Raw genomic sequence first — 20,979 nt, 5'->3', positions numbered from 1 at the left:
TGCTTCACTAGGCTAAAACTGAAGCTTGGAAGGAAATTTGTCTTTCAGCAGGACAAAAATCCCATGCACAAGCCCAAAGCAACATTGGAGTGTCTAACTAAATGGTCTATGGTCTACAGTCCCATTAGGAACATGTGGCACTATTTGAAAATTGCAGTCCTCAAGTGTTATCCAAAAAACCAAGGACAAATCTGCCAGGATGAATTAGTTGAAATCACTGTGACACTGTGTGCAAAGCTAGCACATACTAACCAAAAGACGTAAAGCTGTAATTGCAACAAAAGGTGGCTCTGCCAAATATTAATGTGTGGAGGTTGCTGTTTATGAAAAAATAAAAAACTTTTTGATTTTGCCTATAAATATTTCCCAAAATGTCAGATTTTCATTATTAATGTTTTAAAATATAATATAAAATAGAACATAATGTTAATGTGTCATTTTTAAATTAAAAAAATGGGAGAATTGGTCAGGGGTTTGAATACTTTTGCAAGGCACTGTATATACCATGACAATAGTCAAACACCACTTGGCCTTCTCATTATTTAAATGGAAAAAAGGTCAAAGTGGAAAATGGTCTGATGTGAAGCTGGGATCCTTTGTTTCTAACTGCATGTTAACTTAAATTAATTATCATAACCCAAAGTGCAAGCTTGTTTCACTCCATGTTTGTAAACTATATGTGAATGTGAAAAAACATTGTGTAACTACAAAGCATGGTTAAAACATTGGTATTATGGATAGTTATGTCTTTCATAGATGTCTATGAATGTGAGACTAGCTACATTTTCCAGATCTATCTCTGAACATTCTACCACAGTGATAGTGTGTCTGTTTTGTCATTTTTATAATGAATGATCCCAACTTTGATTAAAAAAAAAAATCTGTCATATTTAAATAATGCGTTTCCATTTAGAGTGCAATGTTAAAACAAATTATACATTTGTTTTTGTTTTTAAAATGCTGACCAATAAACTATATTCATACAGATCCTAAAATCAGGGGTCTAAGAGGACGAGAACATTTTCACTTTAGTGAGAATGATCCAATGGCGTGTTAATAAACATTTTTTATTTTAGTTCTTTAGTGGACACTTTTATATTCTAGTGCAATTTACAGATAGTACATAATTGAAAATGTATGTCTGCTATATTCATTCTCAGTTAAGACGGAAGTACTTTGTCTCCACTTTTTTGTTTGCTGTTGTATTACATAAACAACCCTTGTTGTCTTTCCTGAACATTACACTAGTTATACTAGAATCTGTGTGTGTTTGTGTATATATAGTATGGGGTGACACCAGGAAACCTGGAGGGCATTTATTAACAAGTGGCAGGGGAAAGGGGAAAACGCAGAGATTAATGTGAGTTAAATCTATGAAATTATTTCTCATTGAAACAGCTCTTAGTAGCTGTGAGTACAGTACATGCTTCCTTACCCAAAAATAATTTCCTACCAATCTATTTCGATTTTTTCTGTTAAGCTGTTTTCTTTTTTAATTTTTTTTGGCTCTGCCATTGCTTCTTATGTTGCATTGTGGCCAGTGATTTGCACTAACCTAATCATATAAATGGTACAGGCCACAAGAAAATTGGTTGAGGAATTGCCCACTACCACAACCATTGGAAATGGGTTGTTAGTTTGACTGAAGACCACATTAGCTTAATGAGCTAAAACTTAGACATTAGCACTGAGAGAACCAATTACAACACAATAATTCAAGTCTCTGGCAAGGTGTCAGAAAAGACCTGTCTAGTGAACTGGCACCGCTACATTTACTCATTTATCCGCTCTGATTTTGTATCAAGTGTTACTGATCATGTATGCTGTTTTATTCCAATGTAATAAGAATTAGTTTGGTAGTGTTTTGGAGCGCTCTTTGTAATGGAATATGTTTGTGTTCGGCTGCAGTCAGGTTGGAATTCAGGATTAACACTGAATTCCAACCTTAGCAAACACATTCGACTAATCTCATAAACTAGGAAGGACGAAGGAAGCAGAAGCATGACCCAAGCCAAGAAGTACCATGCAAATCTTTAATGGATGGGTGATAGGAGTGTTATGAGCCACATAACAAATTACCTAGTCTAGTCAAACTTTGATGATAATGTTTTTTCTCTTTTTTGGATTTTTTACTCATTACAGATTTTTTTTCCTCTTTACAAAAATGCCCCATGATTGTCTATTACCATAAATTACACAAGTACTTACACTTTCCTATTGACTTTCTTAGCTCGAAATTCTTACTAATATCTAGTTAGTAGTTATCAACTGTAATTTACAAGCGAAAGAGAACAGGAGACATTTTGCAAAATGAACACTTGTGTGCATGGACCTGAGTCAGCAGAGGGAAGGAGCACGTTAATTGATGATGAAATTGACCCATGTAATGGGTCAATTTCCATTTGAGTTAAGTAAACCTTTCCATTTGAGTAGCTGACACGCTTATCCTGAGTAAATTACAGGAGCCAGGCCATTCATTTTCATACTGATCGCCTGTGCATATCAAACTCACAACCCTGGCATTGCAAGCCCCATTGCCCTACCAACTGATCCACACTGGACCATAGAAGGAAAGATCACACAATAAACCCAATGTTTGCGTGCAAAGATACAGTATATATTATAAATACAATGGGTGGAAAGCATTGAAGATAATGGGATAGAAGTGGTGAATATATACATCAGTTTAAAGTTTTCACTTTAGTGAATACATTTACATTTGTGTTATTTACCAGAGACTCTTTTCCAGAGCAACGTATGTGGGAGTCATTTTAGATTCTTTTTAAATGGGTGGGGTTTGGAAAATGGGCAGGGTCCGTGATGTCATAACTTCAAGGGAAGAGACAACAAATATGTCGTCCACCTAGCTGCAGTCCTTATCACATGGTAGAATACTTAGGAAATATTACAAGTACATCATATATGGTTTCAGATCATGCTGTAAGAACTAGGTTAAAAGGTCATGGATGGGTGGGGTTGAAGGCGCCACAATTAATTGACTGTCAATATGGCTGAAGCACCATCTCCAATCGTTAATGACTTAATCAAAGACGTTTTCAACCTTGAATGAAGTGTTGGCGATCACTCCGCACCAGTGAGATTATTTTACAGCAATCGTTTATCTCAGCTTAATTATATGTCATGTAGTCAGATGGATTGCATCTTGGTTTTTGAAGGACTAGTTAATCTTTTACTTGGTGAGAGTGGTACACATTCATGTGGTCTGCTGTCCTGCCTCCTAGCCAGTACTGGGTGTGACTTTAATGACAATTCCATTATCTGTTGCAAATGCTGCATCTACTCTTCCTGGGATCCACACTAAAAATAAAACATGAAATAATACATAACATCAGTAGACAAGAACAGCTCAAGGACATACCACCCAAATGTTTACATATTTATTTTAAATAAATATAGACTAAATAGGCCATGCCAGCTGTCATACCTTACCTGTCTACTGAGTCCTCCATCCTGGAGACAGACTTTGTACTTCATGCCATAACTCTATTCTGAACTATTCCAAAGGGGAAGATAAGTTAATACCTCAGAATTGTAAGCTCCACTCTGTTTCCATGCAGGCCCAGAGTGTCAGATAACCTCCAGTAAGAGATCATGATTGTAGGTCATGTGTGTGTAGGTGAGGATGTCACAGTAGTCAGTAACTTGATAGCACTCCATGTCAAATGACGGATGCAATGCAGAGTACTTCTGCAACATGATACTCTGATGCTGTATACTGCTCTTTTCCAGAGCAACTTAAAGGAGGAGTTAAGGTTAAGTGCATTGCCCTAGGGTACAACAACATATATTATATTTAATGCAACAGGCATTCAAACCAGTGACGTTTCAGTTACAGGTCTAATGCTGTAACTACTAGGCATTATATGTCAAAAGATGCAAAATTTACCCAGGAAAAAAAGATTTTACAATTATTTTTCACCTTAATTTAACCAGGTAAGAAGACCAATTATAATTTACAAAGACAACCTGGCCAAAGGCATTGGCAGTGCAAGACAACATTTACATATAAGCACAATTATAAAACAATAGAGGAATAGAGGGAATTACAGATGAGGTGAGGTAGAGGGGAATAGACAGTATTACAGATGAGGTGATGTAGAGGGGATCAAGGGTATTACAGGTGAGCTGAGGTAGAGGGGAAAAGAGGGCATTACAGGTGAGCTGAGGTAGAGGGGTATAGAGGGCATTACAGATGAGGTGAGGTAGAGGGGAATAGAGGGTATTACAATTCAGGCCAGGTAGAGGGGAATAGAGGGTATTACAGATGATTTGAGGTAGAGGAAATAGAGTGTATTACAGATGAGGTGAGGTAGAGGGGAATAGACGGTATTACAAATGAGGTGAGGTAGAGGGGAACAGAGGGCATTACAGATGAGGTGAGTTTGAGGGGAATAGAGGGTATTACAGATAAGATGAGGTATAGGGGCATGGAGTGTATTACAGATGAGGTGAGGTAGAGGCGAGGTAGAGGGGAATAGAGGGTATTACAGATGAGGTGAGGAAGAGGCGAGGTAGAGGGGAATAGAGGGTATTACAGATGAGGTGAGGTATAGGGGTATGGAGGGTATTACAGATAAGATGAGGTATAGGGGCATGGAGGGTATTACAGATGAGGTGAGGTAGAGGCGAGGTAGAGGGGAATAGAGGGTATTACAGATGAGGTGAGGTAGAGGCGAGGTAGAGGGGAATAGAGGGTATTACAGATGAGGTGAGGTATAGGGGTATGGAGGGTATTACAGATAAGATGAGGTATAGGGGCATGGAGGGTATTACAGATGAGGTGAGGTAGAGGCGAAGTAGAGGGGAATAGAGGGTATTACAGATGAGGTGAGGAAGAGGCGAGGTAGAGGGGAATAGAGGGTATTACAGGTGAGGTGAGGAAGAGGCGAGGTAGAGGGGAATAGAGGGTATTACAGATGAGGTGAGGTAGAGGCATGTTAGAGGGGAACAGAGGGTATTACAGATGAGGTGAGGTAGAGGCGAGTTAGAGGGGAATAGAGGGTATTACAGATGAGGTGAGGTAGAGGCGAGTTAGAGGGGAATAGAGGGTATTACAGATGAGCAGAGAGTGTGCAGGGGCCTGTTTATCAAGGTGTAAAGATCACAGTGTTGAGTGTTATGAGGCACCGGTAACAAATTGGATGACATTATGAAAAATTATTGAGGTAACTATTTGCTCCAAGACTCGAAATTACATCACACATGTCCAGGACTTATAGGATGGTCAATTTTACAAGAGTGCACTTTCTGGGTCTGGAAAGGGTGTGAGCAGTCCAAACAGGCATCAAGATACTTGAAAATCAATAAGGCTTGTTGTTTGTTACTAAGCTGTGTTGGAGGCTGGTCAGCACAGAGATGAATGAGGGGTTGGGTGAATACAATATAGCATTGTCTACATAATGGGGGATAAGAGAATCATGTGCAACAAGGGTTATTGATGTATACAGAGAACAAGGCCTGTCCAAGAACTGAATCCTGAGGAACTCCCATTGAAACAGCTAGAGGTTTAGACAGGCTCTCAGATTTCACATAAAGTAAGCCATCATAGACATCGTTTTTTTAACCAGACTAGGTAGTTCCCTGAGAACCACAGATTTTTGAGTCAGTTGTTTAGGGTAAGATGATTAGCAAAATAAAAAAATTGTGTCAGTCAATAAAACCAGCTGCATTCAGGACCAGCTCATTTAGGACCATAAGTGTTTCTGAAGCTCTAAAACATGACTTTGACACTATACAGAGCACACTATAGAGAGCACACGTTGAGACTCAAAATGGTGGGTTAACTTTTTGTTTACCAGACTTTTAAAAACATGTATGTAGGATAGGACTCAGGCTACATAGTGTAACAGTTTAAATGTAGCCTGTGGCCCCCTTTGATGAGGGTAGTGACAGCTGTAGCTTTGCAATCTAGTATTTTTTTTAACAAATTTGCTTTGATGAGTTAAACATGCTGGCAATTGGGGCTGCGGAGGAGTGGAAAGATTTAGAAAGAAAGAGTCCTGATCATTGAGCCTAACTGATTGTGGTGGTCCACATATTGAAGCTCCTGTCGCACCTGATTCATATGAACTGGATTAAATGGGGGAGCTCTGGAGGAGAGCTCTGTAAGGAACAGGAGCAGCAGTGCCAGCAGCTGGTGCCCTAACACAGTGATTATTGAAGCCCCCAATCATTCAGGCTTTTTCAGAGGGGACGGAGTTCTTAACGTTTAGTGCTGTAGGCAGCTGAGATTCTTTTTTTTTATTTTCCATAGAATTTAAGCGTCCCAGAGCTTTTGTAAAAAAAAAAAAAAAAAAAATTAGCTTTCCTAATTGATTGAGTACACTGGTTCCTAATTTCCATGAAGAGTTGCCAGTCAAAGGTGCTTTTGGAGGCATGTGCTTAACGCCAGATATGGGCTTTGCTCTTGATTAGCTCTTAAATTGTACTGAGTCGAGAGTGTTTATTAAGGACTGTGAGAAAAGCCGCTCTAAAGTAGGACCAGGCGTCCTCAAGCAGTTTGTGTAGGAAGACGCGGCCGTTAAAGTGTTTAAGCAAACGTTTGACAAAAACAATAGGCAGGCGCTTAACTGAGGTGTTACAAGAAGAGGAAATGATTCGATGATCACGTAGCGAAATAATTCAAGTTGTATTTGGCAGCTTGATGTAGGAGCTGTGTCCTACATCAAGCTGTAGCTGCACATGAGGGATATTGAGCATTGTGCAGTTTGCCTAATAACAATAAGTTCAGAGGGCAGACAAAGCCCAACTAGGAGCAGATGGAGGTCTATAGCATACTGCCACAGTAACATTTGTTTCTGGAGAAATTTCATTTTACAAACAAAGTCTCAAAATGTTTAGACAATAATTTTGATAGAATAACAGAGCATTGCCAATTCTACTTGAAATACATGGCCATGCCATCACCCTTGGCAGACCTATCCCAATGGAAAATATGAAGTCATAAACATGAGTCAGATAATGTCTGATCCCTTATAATAAATCCATATGATACATTATTTGGAAAACTTTTCATCAAACGGATTTCCTACTGGACAGATTCAGGTATAGTGGGGAGAACAAGTATTTGATACACTGCTGATTTTGCAGGTTTTCCCACTTACAAAGCATGTAGAAGTCTGTATCATAGGTACTATTTTTATCATAGGTACTATTCAACTGTGAGTGAAGGAATCTAAAACAAAAATCCAGAAAATCACATTATATGATTTTTAAATAATGAATTTGCATTTAATTGCATGACATAAGTATTTGATCACCTACCAACCAGTAAGAATTTCCGTCTCTCACTGACATGTTCGTTTTTGTTAGTTTTTGTTTCTTTAAGAAGCCCTCCTGTTCTCCACTCATTACCTGTATTAACTGGACCTGTTTGAACTCGTTACCTGTATAAAAGACACCTGTCCACACACTCAATCAAACAGACTCCAACCTCTCCACAATGGGTACTCATAGGTACTCTTCAACTGTGAGTGACGGAATCTAAAACAAAAATATTGCATGACATAAGTTTTTGATACATCAGAAAAGCAGAACTGAATATTTGGTACAGAAACCTTTGTTTGCAATTACAGAGATCATACGTTTCCTGTAGTTCTTGACCAGGTTTGTACACACTGCAGCAGGGATTTTGGCCCACTCCTCCATACAGACCTTCTCTAGATCCTTCAGGTTTCGGGGTTGTTGCTGGGCAATACCGACTTTCAGCTCCCTCCAAAGATTTTCTATTGGGTTCAGGTCTGGAGACTGGCTAGGCCACTCCAGGACCTTGAGATACTTCTTCACTCCTTAGTTGCCCTGGCTGTGTGTTTCGGGTCGTTGTCATGCTGGAAGACCAAGCCACGACCCATCTTCAATGCTCTTACTGAGGGAAGGAGGTTGTTGGCCAAGATCTTGCGATACATGGCCCGATCCATCCTCCCCTCAATACGGTGCAGTCTTCCTGTCCCCTTTGCAGAAAAGAATCCCCAAAGAATGATGTTTCCACCTCCATGCTTCACGGTTGGGATGGTGTTCTTAGGGTTGTACTCATCCTTCTTCTTCCTCCAAACACGGCGAGTGGAGTTTAGACCAAAAAGCTCTATTTTTGTCTCATCAGACCACATGACCTTCTCCCATTCCTCCACTGGATCATCCAGATGGTCATTGGCAAACTTCAGACAGGCCTGGACATGCGCTGGCTTGTGCAGGGGGACCTTGTGTGCGCTGCTGGATTTTAATCCATGACGGCGTAGTGTGTTACTAATGGTTTTCTTTGAGACTGTGGTCCCAGCTCTCATCAGGTCATTGACCAGGTCCTGCTGTGTAGTTCTGGGCTGATCCTTCACCTTCCTCATTATCATTAATGCCCCACGAGGTGAGATCTTGCATGGAGCCCCAGACCAAGGGAGATTGACCGTCATCTTGAACTTCTTCCATTTTCTAATAATTGCGCCAACAGTTGTTGCTTTCTCTTCTCACCAAGCTGCTTGCCTATTGTCCTGTAGCCCATCCCAGCCTTGTGCAGGTCTACACTTTTATCCCTGATGTCCTTACACAGCTCTCTGGTCTTGGCCATTGTGGAGAGGTTGGAGTCTGTTTGATTGAGTGTGTGGACAGGTGTCTTTTATATAAGTAACAAATTCAAACAGGTCCAGTTAATACAGGTAATGAGTGGAGAACAGGAGGGCTTATTAAAGAAAAACTAAGAGGTCTGTGAAAGCCGGAATTCTTACTGGTTGGTAGGTGATCAAATACTTATGTCATGCAATAAAATGCAAATTAATTATTTAGAAATCATACAATGTGATTTTCTGGATTTTTGATTTAGATTCCGTCTCTAACAGTTGAAGTGTACACGTGATAAAAATTACAGACCTCTACATGCTTTGTATGTAGGAAAACCTGCAAAATTGTCAGTGTATCAAATACTTGTTCTCCCCACTGTATGTTTATCTCCCATTTTCATTCTGTTTGCTTTATGTTAGATTATTTATGTTTTGCAACTAGGCGGAATAAACACAATACACTAATTTGTTTTTGTTTCTCTGCATTTCAGACATGCTCTGGGGGTAAGAATAGCAAAATGTTGGCATGCGTCTTTTCATAAAGAAAAGGGATTTTATGCTTTTATTGATAGAGACAGTAGGACAGAGCAGAAAGACTGTTGGCTGAAAGTACTGCGTGTTGGATTCAAACCCATGCTACAGTAGTATATGCTGAATCCTTGGCAGGGGCTTATGACCACTGCACCATCCTAGTTCAGTGTGTCCTAATGTTTTAGGGCTTGGCAGCTGCAGTCTATTTTGTTAAGTAGGGGTAACATAGGCTATCCAACAATCTGTCCATCACCAACGCAGTTGTAGTCACAGTGAAGTAAGAAAATGATGGTGGATACTCCATTTGTGCTTTATCAACCCCACCACTCTTTGGCTTCACACTGGAAAACCTGGAAAAAATTAATAGGTCTACCCTCTCTGAAGGCAACATTCTTTATCCCTGAATAAGATTTAACCAGCCTTTTCGTTTAGCTATTTCCAAGAAGCATTTCCCATTACCACAGGGAAATCTATAATCCGGAATGCCTTTCCATTTGGGCCGGACTTGACAATATAACAGAAAATATTAAGAGTATTCAAAGCTGGCCTGGTTGTCTGAATAAAACAGCTAGGAATAAAGAAGTAGAACTCTGGTTGTATTTTGTGGGGGTTCTTCTGAACTGACTTCAGAGGGATGACCAGGGGCCTCGTATATTCAAAGTACCAGAGGGAGTATGGTTGCGAAACTGAAAGTTTAAGAAATTGAAGTAAGTAATGGCACTACCTGGAGTCGGTAGCTTAATTTGACTCAATACAGGAATTCCCACCCAGCCCAGATGTAGAAAGGATTGACGAATTGATAGATATGTTATTTTATTCTGTATGCTGATTGGTTGATATCACAGAATTATTCTTGATAATCCCTACGTTCCAGGCAATTCATTGCCTTAATCTCCACAATAGAAGCATTAAGATATTATTTTTCCCTTGCCCGTCTAGCATTTGGTTTGGTATTCCAGGAGTTAGAAACAGCCAATATGTCTGGCTATCTGGAGAAAGAAATATCTTGATACATCAGAAAAAATATATATAATCACCTTTGAAATTGATCTCTCCTATTGGACCGAACGTACTGTAGCAGAGGATCCACAACTCATTTTCATATCATTTTGTGGTCTTATTATCAAGTGATTGAGTGATCAATGTCAGCAGGATTTACAAGCAACAACCTTGACTCACCAACAGCCAAAAATGACTTACCATATATCCATGGTCTTTCAGGAGGCTCCTCCATTTCATACTTTTAATGAAAACATTCATGGAATACAGTCTACTAGGCAAGCTTTCTGTCCTATGGATTTGCCAACTATTTACAAAGATCACGTCCCTCATCAGTCATTGAACCTCTCATAGCTAGCTAGCTAAATATGGCAATGGTTCCTACAGGTGCTAGTCAGCCTTCCGCTAGAATACGTTAGAGGTTACGTTAGAGACGTAACCTCTTTACCTCACTACCAAATATTTAGGAATGTTGGTCTGAGACTTAAATTATACCTGTTAGCATGCTTATTAAAAAGTTTCATCATGCCCATTCCTCCAAGCCCATCAATAACTGTCTCTCCAGTGCTAGACAACCTGCACACAAATTCTGAGTTGCATTCTATTACTGTTGCTCGCTGGCAGTGTTAATGTAAATCCTGGCCCTGGAGACTTTTTTAGCATTGTTGTGTTGCAGAACCCTAATTACCTTTTACTTGAAAAAGTCAAATTCTCTAAAACCATTATTTAACTGTTGCTGGATGCTATAGACCCACATCAGCTCCTAGTTGCGCCCTAACCACTCTCAGTTAACGAACTGTCCCCAATCTGTCCTCAGAGTTTATGTTGTTAGGTGATTTAAACTGGGACATGCTAAATACCCTCTCTCCTGTTTAACAAAAGTTGGACACCCTAAATCTCTATTAAATAATTCATAAATCCTTAAATCTATGAATAAGAGCACTATCACTGAAATTATAGCCTCCAAAAACCCCTCTTAATGGTAAACTCTTTAGGTACGCTAGGAATCAGTGAACTTGGAAAAATATGGCAGACTAATTTGTGATGCCTGTGGCTCTAACCTCACAAAAAGTTATTGGTTAAGTCCATGGAAAATAAACACTTTTATAGCACTAAAAGTTGCAAACACTGTTACATTGGCACTTTTTTTATAGCTGGCCATGCATTCAAATCTGCAACACCTTTTCTGCTAGCACTTCTGGTCCTGTTTCATGCAGAGCATTCCCCTTGAACTCCTATTACTACTTCTCATTTTATCCTGATTCAGATGAGATACATGCAGAAAGAAGCTTTCCACAACTATTTTTGCAGCTGCATCCCCTGCTTATTCAACCAATACATTTTACATTCTGACGTCCCTCTGTTGAAAGGAGGCTACAAACTAGACTTAAACTTTTACAGTTTAATCACTATCCTGCCCTGCTTACCGGACCATTTTTAATGTCTGTTAAACAAACCGGTAACCCACCATTTCGATTCACTCTCCGTAGCACAGTCAGCCTTCAGAGCAGGCCACAGGTATACTTCAGCAACACTGAAAGTCGTAATTGACATAATGACTACCATAGACAGCAAGCTGTACTGTGCAGCTGTTTTTATTGACCTGGCCAAAGCCTTTAATTTCGCTAATCACCTCACTCTAATCAACAGATTCAGCAGCCTTTGGTTCTAAGAGAACTGCCTGGCCTTGTTCGAAAAACAACTTTTCTGACCGTGTATAGTGCATGAAATCGGAGGGCTTGCTGTTTAGACCACAGGCTGTTTCGATGGTGTTTGATTCTCGGGCTGACCGAATTCTCTATGTGTCAATAATGTTGCATTTACTGCCAGGGACTCATTCATCTTCATCACATTAATCTTCATCTCATTCATCTTCATCTCATTCATTTCCATCTCATTCATCTTCATCACATTCATCTTCATCTCATTCATCTTCATCTCATTCATTTCCATCTCATTCATTTTCCTCTCATTCTTCTCCATCTCATTCATCTTCATCTCATTCGTCTTCATCTCATTCATCTTCATCTCATTCATCTCCATCTCATTCATCTTCATCTTATTCATTTCCATCTCATTCATCTTCATCTCATTCATCTTCATCTCATTCATCTCCATCTCATTCATCTCCATCTCATTCATCTTTATGCAGACAACACTATTTTGGATACATCTGGCCTATCGTTGTACTCTGTGTTGAATACCCTTCAACATAGCTTTAATGACATACATAGCTTTTAAGGGCATATCTGCCCTCCCCACAAACATCCTCACATTACATGTATTTGACTTGGAGTCCACTCCATATCAACATGGATCTCAGTGTCTGGCTACATCACTCACTATTTTTCCAGACCCATCTCTAGACTAAAAACTAGAATCTAGAATTGGTTTCCTGTTTCACAACAAAGCCTTATTCAACCATGCTGCAAAAGGTACTCCTGTAAAAATGACTATCCAACCAGACTTTGACAATGTAATTAAGAGGGTCTTAGGCAATTTATTTACAGGGTCTTTGCTAGCAGTCTCTTTAAGTAACTAGATATGGTTTATCACAATGCCAATCTCTTTGTTACCAGGGCCCCTGGAATACTCACCACTGTAGTCTTTATGCCCTGTTAATCTGTCCCAAGCTGCATACACTAACGCCAGACTCACTGGTGCCACCTTATCTACATGTCCCTCCTAGGCATTCCCCACTTTAACTCTGCCCATTCCTCAATTTCTGCCTGCCCATATAAATCTGTGTTCATTTCATTTCCACACTCTATTACTTTCATAGCCATCAGTCTTTTAATTTATATGCAGCCAATGACTGGAATGAACTGCAAAAAACAATAATCCATCACCACTCATGGTATAATTTATTGGTGTAATTTGCTGTTGATCGGACCCCAGCTTTTCCCCCCTATTGAATGTAGTTCCTTTTGAGGTCTCTGTATAGTTTTGTATTGTCTTGCACTGGCCAGGTCACCTTTGGCCAGGATGTCATTGCAAAAGACAGTTTGTTCTCAGTTGTCTTACCTGGTAAAAGTTTACATTAGAATATATGCAGTACTAATCAAACATTTGGACACACCTACTCATTCACTTGAATATATACGGTACCAATCAAACATTTGGACACACCTACTCATTCACTTGAATATATACAGTACCAATCAAACATTTGGACACACTTACTTATTCACTTGAATATATACAGTACCAATCAAACATTTGGACACACTTACTAATTCACTTGAATATATACGATACCAATCAAACGTTTGGACACACTTACTTATTCACTTGAATATATACGGTACCAATCAAACGTTTGGACACACCTACTTATTCACCTGAGGCTGCCAAGCCTCACTGCTGAATGACTGGATATTGGCACAGAGTTTTCATATGTCAGACTGTTCTGGAGAGACTGACTCTCTCAGCCAAGGACCGTACGTCACACTCACTGGCGGCCAGACATTGGTGGTATGTGCAGGTCTTCCACCCCAACCCCCAACCCCCAACCTGATAGGGAGATGTGGTTCAGTATCACACACACACACACACACACACACCTCTGTTCTCTCTCAAACCCACTGAAATCTTGCTGAAAAAATTTAAAGGAGTACCTCAGAGAATATCACATCTGCAGTACTCCCCTAAAATGTGTATTCTATCTACATGTCTATCTATCTGTCTCTCTGTCTTTCTGTTTACCATTAATCTGCACTGACAGATTTGCAAAGCACTTAATTCTTCATCCAAAAAGTCAGTGGATGTGGGACTAAATTTAGGTTCCTTATGCAACTCCTTGTTTAAGACGGTCATTTAAATTCTCATGCTTAGCTATTAGGTTTCCACATTGCCACAAGCAATGCTGCTGTTGGATTTATTTGTTCAGTAAACAAGGTTGGGTATGTTTGGAGAGTATGTTTATAAAGCAGATTTTTTAATATATATCCTACCTTTCAATACAGCATTTACAATCACTTGATATTTGTTTTAGTTTTTTCAGGGTATCTCATTTCATATACTGCAATTTAACTATTTCCAAATAGGGCATTAGATATTGAGGCTAAGCATGACCATTTTAGTGGACTAAATGTTCTACCATTTAATTAAACCTAATGGCGTACACATCAGAATGATGAACATCTATTATCAAAAACGTTATGGCTTGCCAGGAATTCCTTGGAACATAGCCATAATATAAACTGTGTGAGTTCTGTTTATATAGCAGGTTCACTGACTGGAAATATTGATGAAGCCAGAGTGATTGCAGAAGGTTTATGCGTGAGTTTGTGGTCTTTGGCTTAGGGAATGTTTGACCTGCAGAGTTGCGTGGTCCCTTGACGTTTCTGGCAATGTTTGCAGGCCTAATGTATTAAGCTCTGGAGAAAAATGTAACAGAAATAAAAATTGACAAAAGCGGGTGAGAATTGATACTTTAAATACAACTTGATAGTCAGACAGATGTTGGTGTAGTAATTCAGTTGCAACATTGCATCTTCATTTATAAACTACCCTTATTCTGATGTAGGTTGTACCTCGGAAGATTCCAGCAGGTTACTAATACATGTTGACATGGGCACATTGGAGTCCCTGCGAGGAGGAATAACAACAATTAACAACGTTGCTTGCTACTTTAGGTAACCTGTTGAGCCTGTTGCTGTTGCTGATGTCACTGAAGCATCTGTGGAATTGGTTTTGCGTGCCGCAGTGCTCCGGGTAATGTGACTATTAACAATCTCTGTGACAGGAAAGGTCTTTGTTTCAAATGCTGATTACTGTAGATCCCAAACGGATCCCCTAACATACACAAACAAAAATCTGGAGGATCACAGTGTCAGATTCCCCTAGAAATACATTGTTTTTAAGGCGATCTAGGATCTTTCTTCTGGTGGCCGGTTTATCTCCATTACTGTTGTCTAGCACAGGATTCAAAAGGAAAACCATCTGGCTACTGGTTTACTCATATACCTACCGCCCCTGATCAGAGGAGATGAGATAGAGGAAAAACCCTCTAGAATTGTAGCTACACAATGGGAATTTAGCAAGTTAGAGTCAGTTAGACTCACACAGTACAGTTTGTCTGTCCACTCCAGGGTACCTTTCACATCTCTGAATGAACCTGTCAAAAGAACCAAACAGCCCAGGTCAAAACGATCACCACACACTGTATCGTTTAGACAAAGAATATGTATGCAATAATTCTGATTTAAACAGTTTGATAAGGCTGAGTTTACATCATGATGAATACATTCTGCTGGTGAGATACCTCCAAGGCATCCAGCCTGTTTGTGCTCAGTAAATTGCTATTGGTCATCACATTCATTGGGGTGGAGCCTCCACCTGTCCCGGGTGCCACGCTGGGACCGGAGTTACCAACGGCAGTGGGGCCTGCATGCGCAGAGCTGGAACCGGCGTTACCGGACCAGGACCCAACATCACAGAGTGCTGATGGGCATTTGGCACCAGCCTCTCCAGCCTTACCTGCTTCCCTGTTGGCCGGCCCCTGACCCTCTCTGGTGGATGTTGTTGACTGGTGGGTGGAGAGAGACGTGCCACCCCCGCTCTCTCTCTTCCCCCAGTACTGGTTGTGCGGGGACTCGCCTCTGAACCCCCACAAGTTATAGAACAGGAGTACATCCTTTTCCACCACTGGATCTCTGAAGCACTCCCACGTCGGCTGGGACTCATTCGTGAGGCACCTCTGTGGTCAGGCCCTGAACGTGGTCCCCAGGTGCATAGAGATGCCTAGATGCCCCCAGTTAGGACCTGACAACACGGTTCCATTAACTTTGGAGGATGTGTTACAAAGCAATCTCAGTTCAGCTTGGATTGGCTCTATAAGGAGATTAGGTATTTTTTCATTCATCCCGTTTCACAGTCACTCTTATCGCAGAGCTAACAGAATTCCTTGATTTCAATGACAAAGCTATCATCAGCCCCTCTACTCAATATGTGGAGGTATTTGATACAGAGGTATTGACATAATAAGATATCAACAGATGTTTTGCTTTCCACCTCTCTATTATTGCTTTTCTAGTGGACAGTGGCCTTAGGGAGTTAATTATGGTGCCATCTAATATAAAAAAACACAGAGATGACAGAAGGTGGATAGCAGCAGGCTATGCCGTACATTGTGATAACCCTGGGGAAGAGGCACAAAACCATGCTAAAAGACCGTCTTGGATAGACTGGGAGCTAGAACTATTACAAATGCTTAGCCTTCCCCGATGTCTTATCAGTCTATGTGATTGTGAATACATTCTTAAATGAACTGATCATTGTGGTCCAGAGCGGTCCAGTGTTGCCCCCAGTGCACACACTACTGCAACATGAGTTCAAATCCAGTGCACTGTATCCGTCCTGCGAAGTATGAAAACAAATCCATGGGAAAAAATATATCTTTAACTGAATATTAATAGGAGTTGTCTTGAAATCAGACATAATGAAACGAACATGTCATCTAATTAGGCACGGCAATCCATTATTTTGTGGAAAATTGTGCAAACTCATCAATAATCTGGTGTTTTATGGGATTCCGCTCGTGGAGGCTTCATCATTCGAGGCTAGCTGGAAGGGGCCAATGGAGTGTGTAATTAGCCAATACTCCCTTGATAATTTTTTACTCCTTCAGCCTTGGTAGACTTTGGCAAATGGAGGAGTTGCATGTGAATGTGCAAATTAAGGTCTGAAGGGAAGGGGAATATTAAAGATTTAGCATACCACAGATGTGGGAGGGGTGTTTTTGTCATCGTTCCAAGCATGCTCCATCACAATAATTTTTGTTTTCTGGTGAACATACAGTATCTGTATGCAACCAGGTGAGGAGTACAAAGACAAGTTTGTCTTGCCTACAGTCAAGCATGGTGGTGGGAGTGTCATGGTCTGGGGCTGCAGGAGTGCTGCCGGCACTGGGGAGCTACAGTTCATTGAGGGAACCATGAATGCCAACATGTACTGTGACATACTGAAGCAGAGCATTATCCCCTCCCTTTGGAGACTGGGCCACAGGGCAGTATTCCTAAATGATTCCAAACACACCTCCAAGACGACCACTGCCTTGCTAAAGAAGCTGAGAGTAAAGGTGATGGACTGGCCAAGCATGTCTCCAGACCTAAACCCTATTGAGCATCTGTGGGGCATCCTCAAACGGAAGGTGGAGGAGCACAAGGTCTCTAACATCCACCAGCTCTGTGATGTCGTCATGGAGGAGTGGAAGAGGACTCCAGTGGCAACCTGTGAAGCTCTGGGGAACTCCATGCCCAAGAGGATTAAGGCAATGCTGGAAAAGAATGGTGGCCACACAAAATATTGACGCTTTGGGCCCAATTTGGACAGTTTCACTTAGGGGTGTACTCACTTTTGTTGCCAGTGGTTTAGACATTAATGGATGTGTGTTGTGTTATTTTGAGGGGACAGCAAATTTACACTGTTATACAAGCTGTACACTCACTACTTTACATTGTAGCAAAGAGTAATTTCTTCAGTGTTGTCACATGAAAAGATATTTCAAATATTTGCAAAAATGTGAGAGGTGTACTAACTTTTGTGAGATACTGTATATTGCTTTTGATTTCATGTTATGGAGTGGATTTATAGTAACCATGGTTGAGGTGGTTATTCCAGTTAAATGATGTCCCAGTTTGATCTCTACTCTGACAGGCTTGCTAATTGAAATGTACAGGTGATGCCCAAGTGCTGGTTATAAATAATGGCAGCTTACAGTCGTTATACTGACAATGATCTTTTTGAGTCATTTGGTTAAAATAATATTTTCATTTGTTTGATTCAGTAGTCCTCAGAACAAATAGTACAGTTACCAGTGAACAATTATTTACAGGTTTTTCCAATTCCGTAATGTCCAATTTGCTATTATTTTCTTGCCACATCCCAACAACTTCTCATCAAGTTTCGAACGGTCAAAGATCGAGACATGTCTTTCGATGCACATCGCGCCAAGCTGTATTACTTCTTATCACACTTTCTGCTCAATCAGGAAGTATTTTCTGGCACCTATGCACTATGCACCTATGCACATTCCTCTGGAAATCAACCACGAGATTGCAGATACTACAAGCATAGCATGATGATACAAGGTACCCTGTCCAACACCCACTTCACCAACCCCGGATGGTGCTGGTGCAATGATGCAACTGGACCGCAAGGCAGTGACTTAAAACACTGTCACTCTGGATCACCGATACTCTCATGTGTGACTGCAAATTCTGTTTTCAGCAATGTACATTTGTGACTGCTAGGCTTAAAAATATGATACCTTCAAACATGATCTAGTTGTTGTGGCCGCAACTGGACTAGGTTCTGAAAGACTTTTGTCTACAGGGTAAAAGGTACCTAATAGAGGGTCTTGAGGTAGTTGAAGTTTGGTCTGTGTGGTGCTTACAACCCCCGCCACCACACCCCAAATACTCTTGTTTTTTGAGAATATGGGACAAACTGTTGCTACAAATTCTCTACGTTTCCATAAAATCAACCTGCTAATTCCATGTTCCATGCTGGCTTTGCTTCCATGTTCCCCATAAGTCTTTGACAAAGACTAACCATCAATTGATTGTAATGTGTTGTTGGACTGGTGTATGCTTGGAAGTAATACAAATGTAATAACTATACTTTGTATCTCATATTATCCTTTTTCTACCCTCCCTCTTTTCTCTTCCTCCTCACTGTCTTCAGGCTGGTTAACAACGCTGGCTGAGCAAGGCCTCCTCTCCCCAGTCTCTCCCATTCCTTTGCCCCCCCTTTCTGTTCCCTCAGTCCTGCAGCCACCAGCATGCCCTGTGCCCCCTGCTATACCGTCCATTATTTGGAAAGTGCCCGTCCATCTCGGTAGGATGCCCAACCTGCCCTGCTGTGCCCTGTGCCCCCTCCTGCCCGCCACAGCCCTCGCCTCCTCCTCTGCCGCGCCCGTTCCTGTTGCCGCAACAGCCGCACCGCCCCCGAATGGTGTCGTCCCCGCGCTCCGCCATGGATGAGGATGAGGTGAGCGAGGTGATCAGCACCAACGTGCTGGCCTGGCTGGTGTGCTCGGCCGTGTCCATCCTGGCCAACACGTGGGGCATTCTGAGCGTCAGCGCCAAGCAGAAGAAGTGGAAGCCCCTGGAGTTCCTCATCTGCACGCTGGCGGGCACCCACATCCTTAACATGGCCATCCCTATCACCATGTACTGCGTGATCACCCTGCGCCGGCAGCACTCCAGCTACCAGTGGAATGAGGGCCTGTGCAAAGTGTTCGTGTCCACCTTCTACACTCTGACGCTGGTCACCTGTTTCTCGGTCACCTCCCTCTCCTACCACCGGATGTGGATGGTGCGCTGGCCCGTCAACTACAGGTAGGTGGAGGGGCAGTCATCAGGGCATTAGCTCAGTCTTTTTATGAAGCACTGCCAAAACCTACAGGATGTCCTTATACGGTCGTTGTATTATGTCAGGAGATTAGACAAGACGTAAAGACTAAAATAGCATGTTTGGAGTTAACTTATTACAACTGTTATGCCTGTTAGTAGAACTACAAGTAAAACATTGCAAACATTTGATAAGCACTTTTATATGATTAATTACCTCCCCAGTGTGCCCATCTGAAGGACTTGTATTCATAGGGTATAAAAATGAGAGAGTTAGTGATACATTCACAGTAAATCCCTGTCCTGGACACATCTGTTTCTTGTGGATTCCCATGTGGGGCGAGACTTGCTAGACTGTGAGAGCATCCGCTGCTTCAACTCCCAGGAGTTACTAGGAGTAACCTGTCTGGGTTTTAAATCTCAGACATTTATGTCTGTAGCACTAAAAGTAAACTTGCTGGGTTTAATTCTCATAATTAGAAGTCTGTAGCACTAGGATTTACCTGGCTGGGTTTTTATGGCACAACCCGTAACATATTTGTCTTGACCAATAAAATGGTTTCACAAGAATTTTTTAATTTGAGAATAAAAGTTCTTGCACTTTAAACACTGGCCCTCATTCATGAAACCTTAAACAGTTTGATAAGGCTGAGTTTACATCATGATGAAAATATCTCAGATTCGAACATTGGGTGAGACCTACTGTAAGTGTGATTAATGAAACTGTTGCACCTGATCAAAATGAACGTAGATGTCATCACAGATGGATAAATCGGATAAAGGCACATGCAGACGGCCGCAGTAAGCAACAACTGCACCGCGGGGAAAAAATCCCCCTACTGTGTGTGTAACCATTTGGGGGTGTACACATGTCAGCTACATTGGCTGAGTTTGCGTTGGTTGCCATAGTAACGACAATGCTCTGGCGGAGTTAATATTTTGGTATGTCGTTTAGAAGTTAGCCTACTCTACAGCAAGTGTGCACAATAAGCGGCACCGCTCACGGGATCGAGCATCATGCACCGCGCCACTCGCAAAACTACTTGCGTTTTGCCGCACATCAAACTACTCCAGCTGTAAGTCAGTGAGACCTTCACTGCCACCGTGGCCCATGCGCAGATGCCTTTAGCCATGGACGCAAGAACACGCTGCACCTGTCCTTATTTACATTTGAAACACCCGTTATTTATGAGGGTGTGGTGATCAGCAACACCAGATTTTAACATAAATTATAGCCTGAAATGGCTAATTAACCGTTCCTCGTTCTCCATGACAAAATCAGTGCAGGTACGGAACACTTTCTCGTCTCAGCTAGGGCTGTCACAATATCAGGTTTTCACTATTATCGTTTCACACGATTATCGTGGCCAAAATAAATTATAATCAATCTTATCGCCGTATCTATAGAAAACTTTAAGAAAAAAAAAAGATCAGTCAAATACATCTTCAACTTGGTTTAATATGATATTTTTTCTTTTTTTTAGCAAATTAATTACACTCAAAATACAAATATATGGAGGTAAAGA

At 41.2% G+C, this 20,979-nt stretch overlaps 1 protein-coding gene across 1 annotated transcript in view; it reads left to right on the top strand.

The window, feature by feature from the left end:
• Positions 1-20,979, top strand: part of LOC105013850 (probable G-protein coupled receptor 153) — a 47,156-nt gene that overhangs the window by 2,253 nt on the left and 23,924 nt on the right. Inside the window, 1 exon segment of the mRNA XM_010875676.4 lies at positions 18,786-19,441. Coding sequence (XP_010873978.3) covers positions 19,053-19,441 — 389 coding nt within the window. The 5' untranslated portion in view covers positions 18,786-19,052.

Source organism: Esox lucius, chromosome 12 (genome assembly GCF_011004845.1).
Source record: "Esox lucius isolate fEsoLuc1 chromosome 12, fEsoLuc1.pri, whole genome shotgun sequence".
In the NCBI taxonomy this organism is placed as follows: Eukaryota; Metazoa; Chordata; class Actinopteri; order Esociformes; family Esocidae; genus Esox; species Esox lucius.
The sequence above is the reverse complement of the archived record's forward strand: the minus strand, read 5'-3'. Positions and strand labels throughout refer to the sequence as shown.